General features: G+C 34.9%; 3 protein-coding genes and 1 long non-coding RNA gene across 5 annotated transcripts in view; 2 read left to right on the top strand and 2 right to left on the bottom strand.

Annotated features, from left to right (window-relative positions):
• The window catches only part of LOC116846151, a 24,508-nt gene extending 15,042 nt beyond the window's left edge, over positions 1–9,466 (top strand). Inside the window, exons 1-3 of one of the 2 annotated variants that reach the window (XM_032819635.1) lie at positions 1,257–3,456; positions 4,657–4,871; positions 9,405–9,466. In XM_032819635.1, the coding sequence (XP_032675526.1) occupies positions 1,268–3,337 (2,070 nt within the window). In that variant the 5' untranslated portion in view covers positions 1,257–1,267 and the 3' untranslated portion in view covers positions 3,338–3,456; positions 4,657–4,871; positions 9,405–9,466. Of the gene's footprint in view, positions 1–1,256; positions 3,457–4,656; positions 4,872–9,404 lie in introns of those variants that run through there. The other variant, XR_004378408.1, reaches the window with a different exon arrangement.
• Positions 3,679–4,723, bottom strand: LOC116846154. Its single transcript, XR_004378421.1, has 2 exons — positions 4,582–4,723; positions 3,679–4,021 (listed from the first exon to the last, which is right to left on the bottom strand). It is a non-coding gene; the product is annotated as an uncharacterized LOC116846154 (long non-coding RNA).
• On the bottom strand, positions 7,745–9,552 carry LOC116846152. Its single transcript, XM_032819636.1, has one exon. It carries the CDS (start codon positions 8,740–8,742, stop codon positions 7,900–7,902), a length of 843 nt encoding a protein of 280 aa, XP_032675527.1. The 5' UTR covers positions 8,743–9,552; the 3' UTR covers positions 7,745–7,899.
• A 38-nt stretch (positions 9,553–9,590) lies between these two features.
• Positions 9,591–12,809, top strand: LOC116846183. Its single transcript, XM_032819716.1, has 6 exons — positions 9,591–9,646; positions 10,340–10,481; positions 11,162–11,321; positions 11,394–11,599; positions 11,780–11,931; positions 12,020–12,809. Exons 2-4 carry the CDS (start codon positions 10,437–10,439, stop codon positions 11,597–11,599), a joined length of 411 nt encoding a protein of 136 aa, XP_032675607.1. The 5' UTR covers positions 9,591–9,646; positions 10,340–10,436; the 3' UTR covers positions 11,780–11,931; positions 12,020–12,809.
• The last annotated feature ends 6 nt before the right edge of the window (positions 12,810–12,815 follow it).

Genomic DNA, 12,815 nt, shown 5'->3' with positions numbered 1-12,815 from the left:
TATAGTTTCTCACTCGCTGGCGATTGTGCTTGAATGGCATGTATTTGATAACAAACATAGTAGTGATCATTTCCCTATTCATATTTTGTTTAATCTCATAGTTCCTGAAAAAATATCCTGTAGACCACATTATGTTACCTCGAAAATTAATTGGTACATGTTTTCAGATAGATTGGATGAAATTTCGGCTCCTCTTCGTAAGGATATTTCTTCACATGCAAATATTGTCAATCCCTCTGCCTCCTATGAGGAACTCATTAAACATGTTGATGCATCCCTTCTGTATGCCGGTGCTAAGCGGGTGCAGCATTCAGGAATGGCCAGGAGACCCCCATCGTGTTGGTGGGATAACGAATGCGCTAACATTGTTAAGGCTAAGATTGAAGCGTACAAATTATTTAAAAAATTCCCCAACTCTAAGAACTTAAGAAACTATCATAAAATATGTAAAAGTACTAAAAATAACTTGCGTAAAATTAGAAATACTAAGTTCCGAGAATTTTGTTCTTCGCTTGACATAAACTCCGACCCTAGAGTAGTCTGGCACACCATCAAATCTTTTCAGAGAAATAAGCAGGCGTCTTTTTATAATTCAGAATTCTCTGAACGCAATCTCACAATTATAAAGGATTCTTTTCGGAATGTAGTTTCTTCTGTTCCCCCTTCTCCAGTCACCACACAGTTCTACTTTAATTTTTCGAATTTCATGACCAGCTCTTCAGCGCGTCGTGTTCTGCCGACCGCAACTGGTTCTCTTGATCTTCTCACTAATGAAATTAATGCCTCTGAATTTGACACTAATCTCAAGTATATATGTAAAAAGAAAACGGCTCCTGGCCATGATCAATTAACGTGGGAGATTATCAAGCATTTCTCTCCTTCTGTTCTCTGTTACATTAGACATCTTTTTAATGCTTTCTTTATTGCTGGTATTGTTCCAATTTCTTGGAAAAATTTTCTAATGGTCTTTATCCCAAAGCCTAATGGTACTGGATTTAGGCCAATATCACTTGCTTGCAATCTCATGAAGTTATTCGAGAAGATCCTGCAGGGAAGGCTTGAATGATGGGCGGAACGTTTTGATATCCTCCCCACCTTTCAGAATGGTTTTCGTAGTGGGAAATCTTGTGCTCACAATATTTTATATCTCAAAAACTTTATCCTTGAGGCTTTTAATAATAACGAAAAGGTTGGTGCACTATTCCTTGATATCAAGAGAGCGTTTGACAATGTCAACCCGAAAAAGTTAGGCTGTATCCTCTCAGGAATGGGTCTACCGGCTAGGATGATGAATATTATTTTAACCTTCCTTACTAATAGAAAGATTTTCGGATATCACAATGGTAGACTCATTGGCGAGAGATCTACCTCAATAGGCCTCCCGCAAGGCTCGGTCCTGAGCCCTCTCCTATATAATATTTACTCTGCTGGAATACATCGAAACATGGAGCTTGACGTTAAAATATTATCTTATGCGGATGACATTGTCATCTTTTATAGGAATAAGTCCGTAGCTAGCATTTGTTTAAAATTGAATTACAATTTTTCTATCATTGGCCAAAATTTACAGGCACATGATCTACTGATTGCTCCTCAAAAAACTAAATTTTGTATTTTTGCAAAATTCTCCAGATTTCGAACTCTAAACAGACTCTACAACAAAATTAAACAACCCATTGTGTATCTAAATCAGCGCATCAACATTTCACCTAAGGCTGTTTTCTTAGGTATTACATTTGATCATTCCTTATCTTGGAAGCCACATATTACCTCCTTACTAAATATCTGTAATAAACGTCTTAACATTCTTAAAGCCATTACGGGTATTAAGTGGGGTTCTCACCCCCTCACAATTCTCTCTGTATATAGAGGACTCATACGCTCCATTCTCGATTATGGAGGATTAGCGTTATATGATCTTCCTCCGGGCCGTACAATTCAGCTAGATAGAGTTCAATATGCCGCTCTCAGATGCGTACTTGGTTTCATGAGAACGACTCCCACCAATGTTCTTCTCGATCAAAACGCTGAATGGCCATTAGTTATTCGTCGCCTATTTTTAGTTACTAAGATCACTCTCTCTGGTCTCATAGAACTCACCCCTAACTTTTCACATGAAATGAAGAACTCAGTCCTTCTTGAGTCGGATTGCACCAACGTCAACCCAGGTGATTCTCTAGATGCTCCCTCCATTTCTACTATACTTCGTTCACGTAAATCCTCCCTGCTATCCTCTTCCTATCAAGAAATCCATAACTTAGAACCTCCTAGATATCAGGGACACTTGAATTTTCCCGTAGCTAATAGATTTATGGATATCTCTACGGATATCATAGCGTTCTCAGAGTTGAGTAAATTTCGGAAAAAAGTAGGGAATTTTTATTATTGTAAACATAAAAAAATCTCAGTCAGCGGTATGAATCGTAGGGCTGCTGCTATACTTGATCATAAAAACCTGAACTGTATTATTTATACTGACGGCTCAGTAATGCCTGATGGCAAGGCTGGTTTCGGGATTTTCTCCCCTACACATAATATTAAAGCATCTGTTCCCTGCTCTCACTCTCGGGTTATTATGCACGTGGAAGCGGAGGCCATAATATATGCAATTGACCTTGCAATTGAACTGCGTTCGAACAAAGTTGGCATATTGTCCGACTCCAGGAGTATCATATCCAATGTTTCCAACCTCAATATTTCAAAAAGGACTAGCTATCTTTGTCATAAAATCAGAGACAAGTTAATATCTGCTTCTCAATTGGACATTCATATAACATTAATTTGGATACCCGGACACTGTGGTTTCATAGGCAATGAGACTGCTGATCAACTTGCGAAATCAGCAGCTTTCTCCTCTCATGATACATGTCACACTAACATTTATTGTGGGGATTTTATTGCTAATATTAAACATGATTTCCAAAAACTAGCTCATGCTTATCTTGAGGAGCAATTTAAATATAAAGGGCGGAGATACCGGAAAAACATCCCGAACTTATCGAATTCCCCGTGGTACAAACAATATAAATTTTCTAAGAGAGACGCAATTTCTTTAATTGCTAGAATTAAATCGTACCATGTATCTACCAGCACACACTTGATAGATAAAAATATTATTAATGATGAAACATGTGAATGCGGGGTCAGTTCAAGGAATTGGCAACATATTTTATTTAATTGTAACAAACACATTCAAGCGTCTAACAATTTAATAACCAACCTCATTAAAATGGACTTTTCTCCGTGGGACGATATTTTCTCTAGAGCTTTTACTAAAGACCTTAACATATTTACAATCATAGCAAAGTTTCTGAAACAAACGAATCAAATAATTTAAATGGATATACAACATACGATGGCAGCACCTGTCTGTGTAATGGCGTTGGGGCATGAGTCATGGATGCGCCTCTAACCAAATATTGAAAGAAAGAAGGAAGGAAGGCTTTACGATATCGTGTAGGTAGCATTGCTCCTTCAAAAATGTTATTGTAATGGGTAAAATAAAATAATGAAGTAACAAGGGAGGCAAAATTAATTGTTTAAATTGCTTTTATTTTGCAATAAACAATATTTTTTGTCAAATATTACATATATAATATTATATATTTGTGTTGTAAAAGAACTTAAATTATTTTATAATTAATATATAATATTAAGAGATTTGATATAATTCTAATGTTTATTCAATAGTTTTTATTATTTTCACTTTGCAAAAACTATTGTACACATATTGCAACTCCACTTCTGAGGAGTTAAAATATCTAAACTATCGTAACATGTTTCGATAAAATTTCTTGACTACGAGAAATAGAAAAAATACAATATAAGCTATAACTTCTATAAAAATAATAATACTGTGAAATACAATTCTTCTTCGACATCACGACTGTGTTACTTTTGTTTGTTTTTTTTCAGCGGTATTAATTTTATCTCCAGGATGCTGTAACCATATTTTGATAGTTTGTTGAATGGAAAATAAAGTAATTCTTGATTCATACGTTTCCAAAATTGTACCTGTAAACTATGATTATCATTATTAATGTTGCTATGACAATTTTAAATTGAAATATTATAAACTATGAAAGAATTACATTTCTAAGAGTTTGTGAAGTATGCATTAGGAATTAAAAAAAGGAAAATTAATGTCATACTTAAAACTTGTGGTCAACAAATCTCATGATTGATTATGTCTGAGACTACAAAAGACATTGAAAATTTTTGTGTAAATGACATTGTAAATTGCGTCATTAATATGTTTTTTGACGTCACCCTGCTAGTTGGATATGCAAGAATTTTCAGCATATTTTTTGTCGTTCCTGACATCAATACAGTGTATTTGAGCAGAAGTGTAAATTACCAGAAGTCTTAAATATATAAGCTGTCTCTAAATGCAGAATAAATGGATACTTTGTACAATCATGGCATCTATTTAAAAATATGATCGTATACAATAAATGTTCCAATAACAGTAGTAATGATAATGTAATATTAAAATATGTCTATATTTTGTGGTATAATTTAATTATTTCTTATACATTACAAAAAGACAGACTTAAGAAAAAACTGTCAAGTGTTACTTACGCAGCGTTAGAGTATCGTAATGAGTTGGCATCAGTTAACAAGCATCGTAATGTTGTATACCTTTCTATCTTTCAGTTGGGAATTCAATTAAGATGTTTATTGAGCGTATTTGTAGCAATGAGTTGGCAAGGTGTAACACAAGGTGTCGAGTCACCGACCATTTTAGTATCGTTATTACAAAAGTTCACCATTCAGAAGGCAAGGATTCTTCCGCGGCGCATACTCGTTCTGATTGTTCGAACAGCGCCGTTATTACGGATACACCAAACTAAAAAAACAAGTCCAAAACAGTAAGTTAAATTCAATATATATATTTTTTGTACTACTATATATATATATATATATATATATATATATATATAGTAGTAAATAATAACACACGAGACACCGCGATTATATATTTAACATACTTTCTCTGTAAAATAATTTTCACGAAAAAATTTGGGATTAAGTATATATACAGATATAATAATTTAGGATCATAAGAATGTCTTAACTAATCTTCTTCATAAGAGCAAAAGCCAAATTATCTAGCAGGTTGTATCGAATCCGATAGCGCTCTTGCTAATCAGAGTATTGTATCAAAATTTTTCACAGTATTAAGCCATCTTCGATATTCGGAATAAAAGTTTGTTAATAAATGATAATCTCTACAACTTATTATAGCTAGTCCTTTGAATATTGCAGTCCATAATTTTCTTAACTGTTCCTGATATTCCGTTATATCCAGGTGAAGTACAAAACGCAGTAATAATGTCTGAAACGTATAGATATATATTAATACATCGAAATGTTTATTAAGACTCAAGCTTCATTATTGGTTTCGTCAATTTACCTTTCCTTTTCGAATACATACTACCTACTTTGTCATTATGTACTTGCAAAGACGATAACATCATGCTGATTAATTCTGGTTCAGTTTTATTTACATTTGTCTCAGCTTCCCCTTCTTGCTGTTGTGGCTCCAGGATAACAGTAAGAGGGTTACTCAGATCTTCAAGTTTCAGTAAAACTATATACAGCTAAAAAAACAATAATTTCTCGATGAGAAAAAAGATGCTATCAAGATATTAATTTTGCTAAATGCGTTAGAACATTAGTAATATATCCTCTCAATTTCAAGAAGTAGTTATCGTGTTTGTTTAGTATCTTTCTGTTGCAATTGAGAAGTTGATTGCGAATCGCTATTTGGTACAACATCCATATCGATAATTTTACGTGATAGTTACACTACTAAAATGAAGTTTGCCTAATGAATTCTCAAATTGGACTGGCGTGTACGCTGATCTTGAAAGAGTTTGAGGTGGATTTGTCTCCCAATCTCTACAAGAATAAAAAAGAAAATCAAGGGCATTATAAATCCTACGACTTTGAAAAAAATAAAGAATATATTTATAAAAATTAATATTCACGCTGTTTTGTGCAAAGTATATTTTGCGATTATACTGCAAAGTATTTAGACATTTAATATATAAATTGAAACAATTAATACATATATATTCAAAATCTATATGAATTGATATATACAAGAAATGTAAGAACTTTGCACATAACTTTGCATACCTATGATCTCTGTGAAATCCATTGTTATTACGGTGCCTTCTATCTTTCTGCTCTTGATTTGCATGTTACTTATTTTGTCTATCACAAAACACGGTATAATAATAGGCGTCAACATACGGTTGAATCGTATTTAGTTGTAACAATTCAATATTAATGAATCACTGTTTCTCACGACTAATTATCAGACCAGCACTTTATCGCACTGTTGTATCTTTCTCACTTGAACATAGCGGATGCACCCGGGTGGAGTTTCCAAACGTACCCTTAGAAGTTATAAAATACCGTTGTGCGGCAATGTAAACATATACTGTGCACACGTTCTTCATCATCCTTCTTCTTCTTCTTCTTATTTATTTTACTTGGTTATTGCAAACTTTATCTTTAGTCCTTTCGTCCAAGGTATCAAGAGTACGTATTACAAAAATCGGGTTAGAGCGTGTCCGAACACGTCTGTGCTTCACGGCGGTTACACCAGAACTGCGCTCTTCATCAGAACATTTAAAATACAACATTTTGGGCTCTTTTCCATGACATCTTATAGAGTTCTTGTTTAGGATATTATAAAGAGTTCTTTTGATAGAGTTCTTCGAAAAATATAACTTATTGATATCATTTCTTGATATAAGTTCTTAATGAACTTTTCAAATATATTGATATAAATTCTTAATGAACTCTTCAAAAAGAGCACTTCAAGAAATCATGCTCTCAACGATGCTGACTGGGTAATAACTCACCGATTGTGGCCACTGCCCGAAGAGATATACAGGCTTCACATAAAATTGTCGGAAATATTTTTGCTCTGCCTGTTGCTTACCATTTTGTAAGGGGCTTTCATGTTTCCATAATTTGTTTTTTCATTGTGCTATTCGGCGACGTTCCGAAATGTAGCATAAAAAGTCAGTCAACCTTATTGTCGCCAGCTGTACGTCATTCAAATAATCCCATATTATATAGCTCAAATAACCCTGTTCTGTATCAGCTGAAATATTTTATTACAATTACAAGACTGAAAATAAAGCAGCAAAGTAAATAACAGTTATAAGTTATTAATTATAATTATTTATGTCAAAAACATAAATCTCATTTTCAATTCTTACTTTATTTATGTTAATGTTAAATGTTAATGTTAAATGTTAAATGTTAATGTTAAATAATAACAGGTTTAAAAGTAGACTTTGAAATCACAAAATATACAAATTTATTACCTGATGACTGAGCGCTGACTGGAGCATACAACCAATAATTGTCCCATTTCTCTATACGAATATTGGAATGTTCACACGCATCTTGGTGGCTGAGATATTTGAAAAATTCGTATAATACTGTGACCTATATAACCTTTATTTACTTAAGTTGCTCACGCTGTACTGTGTTTGATATACGTAACTCTTTCTGAACAGAAAATTAAAGGGGTGCTATCGTTTCCACACCATTTTGCGGTAGACAGCTTGGCGCGTTTTTTTTATAGTGGTTTTCCCAGTAGGCGTAATCCACTTACATCATTAAATTTAAGACTATTCCAAAAGTGACATCCTTTTCATTACTTTAAACTTTAAACTTTACATTACTTCACTATGTGCAATTGTAGCAACGATATATGTATTGTCTTCTAAATTGAGAGGATTCTCATTTTCATCGCTCTCGCAATCATCCGTAATAATATGAGGCCAAAAGGGCATTCTATAACATTTACATTTAATCTCGTTCACATTGATGTTCATAAGATCACTGCATAAGTTACTACATTTAAAAATTTCAACAGATGAGGATGACGCCTATATCGTAAAAATTGTCAACTTTTAAAAATTTCCTAACTTCTAAATAATAGGAGGAATTACGTACAAAAATATTACTGACAATACATATTGATCCATTCTCTAACATGCAGCAATTGTCGCGTACATTTACACTCAAAAGTATTTTTTTAAATTGTGTTTTACGATACTGAGGAAAAACAGCACCATTATTGAGCGGCATGGATACGCGAATAGATGAATCTTCTTCCTGATTATAAGATGTCCCATGAATTTGTATCTCCCTTATTCTATTGAAAAATTGTTGCAATGGTAGGCCTGGTTTTCTACAATATTTCCTAAAAATAGACATGTTGCTTTCATACGGAAAAGCAGAATAAGAATCTAAACTTCCTAACCGTCGGACATCATTCGTAAGAAGACCATGTACGTTATAAGAAGCAAAAGTTGTGCCATACAGATTGTCTGAACGAAGAACAAATTTTTGTAATGCAAGTTCTGCGAAATGGAGAAGTTGTCTGGATGAGGACTTTGAAACTAGAACTCTTATTGCACAGTGTAATAATAAGAAATGCTTGTAAAATTGTTCACCTAACAAACCATACATAATAATTGGATCTGTATAAAGCAGAAATTGTCTCAATTCCGTTGCTTTATATTTCGAATAAACACTGATGGATCTGGAACGTCTAGCAAAGTCAGAAGGACAATATTGTCGAAGAATTTCTAATTTATGACATATTACATTAATGGATCTTCCCGATAGTTTAGCTGCTCGTGAAAATTTTCCGGAAATCCATGCCGATAATAGCTTTTTGACGACACCTAAACACACTAAATGCATATATTCAAAAGACTTGCGAAACCATTCCTATGGGAAGCAATGATAATGGGCTTTCACCCTCTTTATGATGATCTTCATCTAATACTCTAACATATTCCTCATCCGTTCTTAAAGAATCATTTATCCCGTTGAAGACATAACGACCTTCGCATAGTGCTCCAGAAATTTTGCACTTTGAGCATGGTTTACTAGACATGTGACCATGATGATTTAAAATGAAAGCTCGAGCTGGGGCATCAGCTATGAAACTTCTTAACCGTATTACAATTTTTCTGTCAGAAAAGTTTATGTCTCCATTGCATATAATGGTTTGCAGATCTTTAATTAATGCTGCGAAAAAACTATTTGCATTATACGATTTTTGTAAACCTTTATATATGCCGATAATTATTGGTTTGGCCTGCTGTATATTAGACACTCCAACGTGTTCTACTTCTTCAAAGAATTGTAATGTGTAAAATATTCCTGTTTCAAGTAGTCCGGGGTGTGTAGCTCTTCAAATAATATTCAAAGTTATAATTGCAATATTGTGCATGATAGACATGTGATTCCTGATGAATCTTTTTCTTCCTCGTCCTCATGTGCTTCTGAAGTCAGTGAAATATTTTCTGATAATTGCTGTCATTCATCCTTTCACGAACGTCTAGCATCCTGTTTTGTAGACACAACCGACAGTGCGTGAGAGAGAGAGCGAGAGCAGGGAGAGCGAGAGAGTGACGAGGGAGCGAGAGGGAGAGAACAGTGAGAGAGAGAGTGCGGAGCGAGAGCGAACGGCGAGAGAGCGACCGAGGAGGGAGCGGAGCGAGAGAGAGAGAGAGAGGGAGAGAGCGGAGAGAGAGAGAGGACCGCCACCGCTGCCGTCACCGCCGACGCCGCCGCCGACGCAAGGGCTGTCGCCGAACTTGTAAGATTGACCATCTGCTCCAAATATATTTGTGTCGCGTATCGTCCCGTATCGTGCCGTGTCTCGTCCGCGGAGTGGTCGCGCGAGTAGAAAAGGCTCGCCCGAGGAAAACGCCCTCGGGCTTCGTGTAACGTTTCGCGAACTGTACCGTCTCGAGAGGAGCGTTGTCGTGACGACCTCTTCTCGTATACCGACTATCGGGACGTGCGAGAGTCCCCGAATAAACGTCTCATCATTATCAATATCGAGTCCAGTGATTTCGCCTTCTCCTAACCCATCCCGTCTCCGACTTTAATTTCATAGGAGCTACCGGTCCCGACGGTTCCGGGACGCGCGATTTTCGTGCTAATTAGCGACTCTCGCGTTTAACGAGGTGGTGCGGCCTTTCCGCATCTGGCGCCCAACTATCGCGGATATCTTAGTGGCGTGTCCGGGAGCCGACGGTAATTTGCCGTCGCTCGCGAAGTTCCGTTCGCGAGTAGCGTCACAATATATACACACACACACACACACACACACACACACACACACACACACACACACACACACACATACATTTTATATATATATATACATATATAAAAAAGCTAACTCTATTTACAAATATGTAAACTTTGAGTATACGTATTCTATTTATAATGCACATACTGATTGTGTAACATTTTCATTGAATATTTATTTTTTCTTTTGCAGAAGGATTTTGTCATTGGTACAAAATATAGCCAAATGTGTACAACATCATTCGGCAGTACGAAAACCGGGCTGTTTGCCGATTACATCAATCGTCCAGATGGATGCATTTGAAGAATTAGATAAAAACGAATACTTCAATATTGTAAGTAAAAAACAAAAGTATCGTTATTACATCTGTCTCATATTAATTAAAATAAATATCTCCATTGACTAATGCAATAACTTTTACTGAAACATTTTAAGTAATGGAAGTTTATTACATACATTCACAAGCACACACGCAATGAATGAACTATTATTTTTCAAAAATTAAAGATCGCAATTAGTGACAATGTATTATTTTGTAACAGTTGCATCCGTTTGTCGTAATAACTTTGACGATACGAGTCCGTATTCATGGTAAGCAATATGTTACACACAATTTCATGTATATTATCTATTGCAACAAGTTTGAAATAAAGTCAAACTTCATAGGTGTTGTAAATAAAATGGTATTGTTAACCGCGACAGTTTGAACATTTCAATGTTACAATTGTCTAAATGCCTGCGAATAAACAAATATTCTTGAAACTATCGCGGTAAACAAAACGATTTTGTTAACATTTCTACACTTTTCTTTAATCTTACAGTTCCTGCAATAAGTAATGTAAATGAAATTTCGAATAACAATATATTGCTTACCATGAATATTAATTCGTATTATTAAACTTATTACAAAAAACGGGTGTGACTGTTACAAAATCATTACACTGTCACTCATTGCGAAATTTATTTTAATTGTATATTGTTTTTTTATTTTTTTATGCAAATTTGTTGCTCTAGGTGCAATATTCATGTAACATTGGTGGTTTCAACGTGAAAGAAGTAATCACGTTATGTTTGAAAGAAAGCATCATCGATTCGATGACTCTTTCTTATACGTGGTGGGGCCACAAAGGACACAAGCCATTATACGATACACAACTTGTGATGGCCATTTTTGGTACTATTTCTTAAATTTTCCTTCGCATGCACAAATAAAGTACTGAGTAATACATGTTGCATTACTTTTCAGATGCTGTATGTAAAAATCCGTACTTCACGAAACCGTCTCGACAAGAGTTTCAAAGAAACGTGATAGAGGCTCTGCGAGCTGCGAAGAAGAGAGTAAGGAGTAAAAAACATGGTTCACGTAGGCCAGCCGCACAAGAGAATATTGCACGTAATTTTTGGAAGGACAGGGCAGACCCAGACGATGCAGACTTAACGGACGAGAATTAGGTAACAAACATTTCTAAAAGAAGTGCATGTATTTAAAGGTAAAATGTACACTTTTACAACTACATTTTTAATCGCTTAAGCTTTATATTTGTTAAATGCTCGGAAAAGTATCCATTTTCTCTTCAAAATCAATAGACAGCCGTAAAATTAATGTGGCATGCAATTTTCTTAACATTTCAGTTTGGTACAGATTTTGAGAAGAGGTGGAATACCTGGATGGTAGAAGTAGAAGATAAACTAGAGGCTGTAAAGACCGGATTGGTTGAAAAGTAATTTGGATGAATGCACATACATCGCGCGTTACATCTTACACAGAAGCACAATTATATAAAGTAAGATAATTTAATTCTTTTTTATATAAAAAATATAAACAGAATAAATTGAGTATTATCATATGAAAGTTTCTGTGTAATATTTTAGGTGTTTAAGAAGCATGGCTTAATTTAAGTAAGTTCAATAGAAGAAAAATTTGACCCTAATCAACATGAAGTACTTTCAACAAGTAAGATCTATTTTGTAAGTAAAACATGCTGTCATTAATTATCAATATGCACAACAGTTATTGATATAAAATAATTTCAGGAGGTTGGAGGTAAAAAAGCTGAAACAATTGTAGTTGTATAAAAAATATGAAAATGATTGCACGAAAGGATAATAAGACCTGCATTAGTAGGTGTTGGTAAAAGATAATTTTTTCCTTTTCATTAAATTTCCCTGAACTTTGCGTTACATCCAACGCCCCATACCAGCATCCTTCTGTATTACCACTACATCTGCTTCTCTTTCCCCATGATTTATTCTTCTCCCCAGTGCTCCATCCTATCAAATCTGTTGTTTAAAGCCTCTTGTTTATAGCCTTTTGTTTATCTTTTACTTGTACCATCCAGGTATTCCACCTGTTCTCAAAATACTTTCTTTATGCTGCTATTTCCTCTTGTAATTTCTTTATTTCCTTGTTTTATTTGCTCACCTATCTCCCTTTTAATCAGTTCCTCTACCTCCTTTTTCCATTTCTCCACTATATCTGCCCACTAATCTCCATTTCCTCATGTACCGATCTTTGTCCTTTTTGCCTGTCATTACCTTCATCTCTTAAAACACCATCCTTTTTCCATTTCCTTTCTCCTCTGTCTCTATTCTCCTTTGTCCTTCTATCTTCCCCTTCCCCACTCAAAACATAAATTGTCTTTTACATTTCTTTAAAGTAGACACACTT

This window comes from Odontomachus brunneus, unplaced genomic scaffold (genome assembly GCF_010583005.1).
Source record: "Odontomachus brunneus isolate Ranch 3 - 2012 unplaced genomic scaffold, Obru_v1 Obru_scaffold_061, whole genome shotgun sequence".
NCBI lineage: Eukaryota > Metazoa > Arthropoda > Insecta > Hymenoptera > Formicidae > Odontomachus > Odontomachus brunneus.
The sequence above is the reverse complement of the archived record's forward strand: the minus strand, read 5'-3'. Positions and strand labels throughout refer to the sequence as shown.

Bases quoted from the DNA above. Each gene is read 5' to 3' on its own strand.
- LOC116846152 (XM_032819636.1), bottom strand. From the start codon at position 8,742: ATGCATTTAGTGTGTTTAGGTGTCGTCAAAAAGCTATTATCGGCATGG.
- LOC116846183 (XM_032819716.1), top strand. From the start codon at position 10,437: ATGGATGCATTTGAAGAATTAGATAAAAACGAATACTTCAATATT. The intron at 10,482-11,161 runs GTAAGTAAAAAA...TTGTTGCTCTAG, and splicing joins AAAACGAATACTTCAATATT to GTGCAATATTCATGTAACAT. The intron at 11,322-11,393 runs GTACTATTTCTT...ATTACTTTTCAG, and splicing joins ACTTGTGATGGCCATTTTTG to ATGCTGTATGTAAAAATCCG.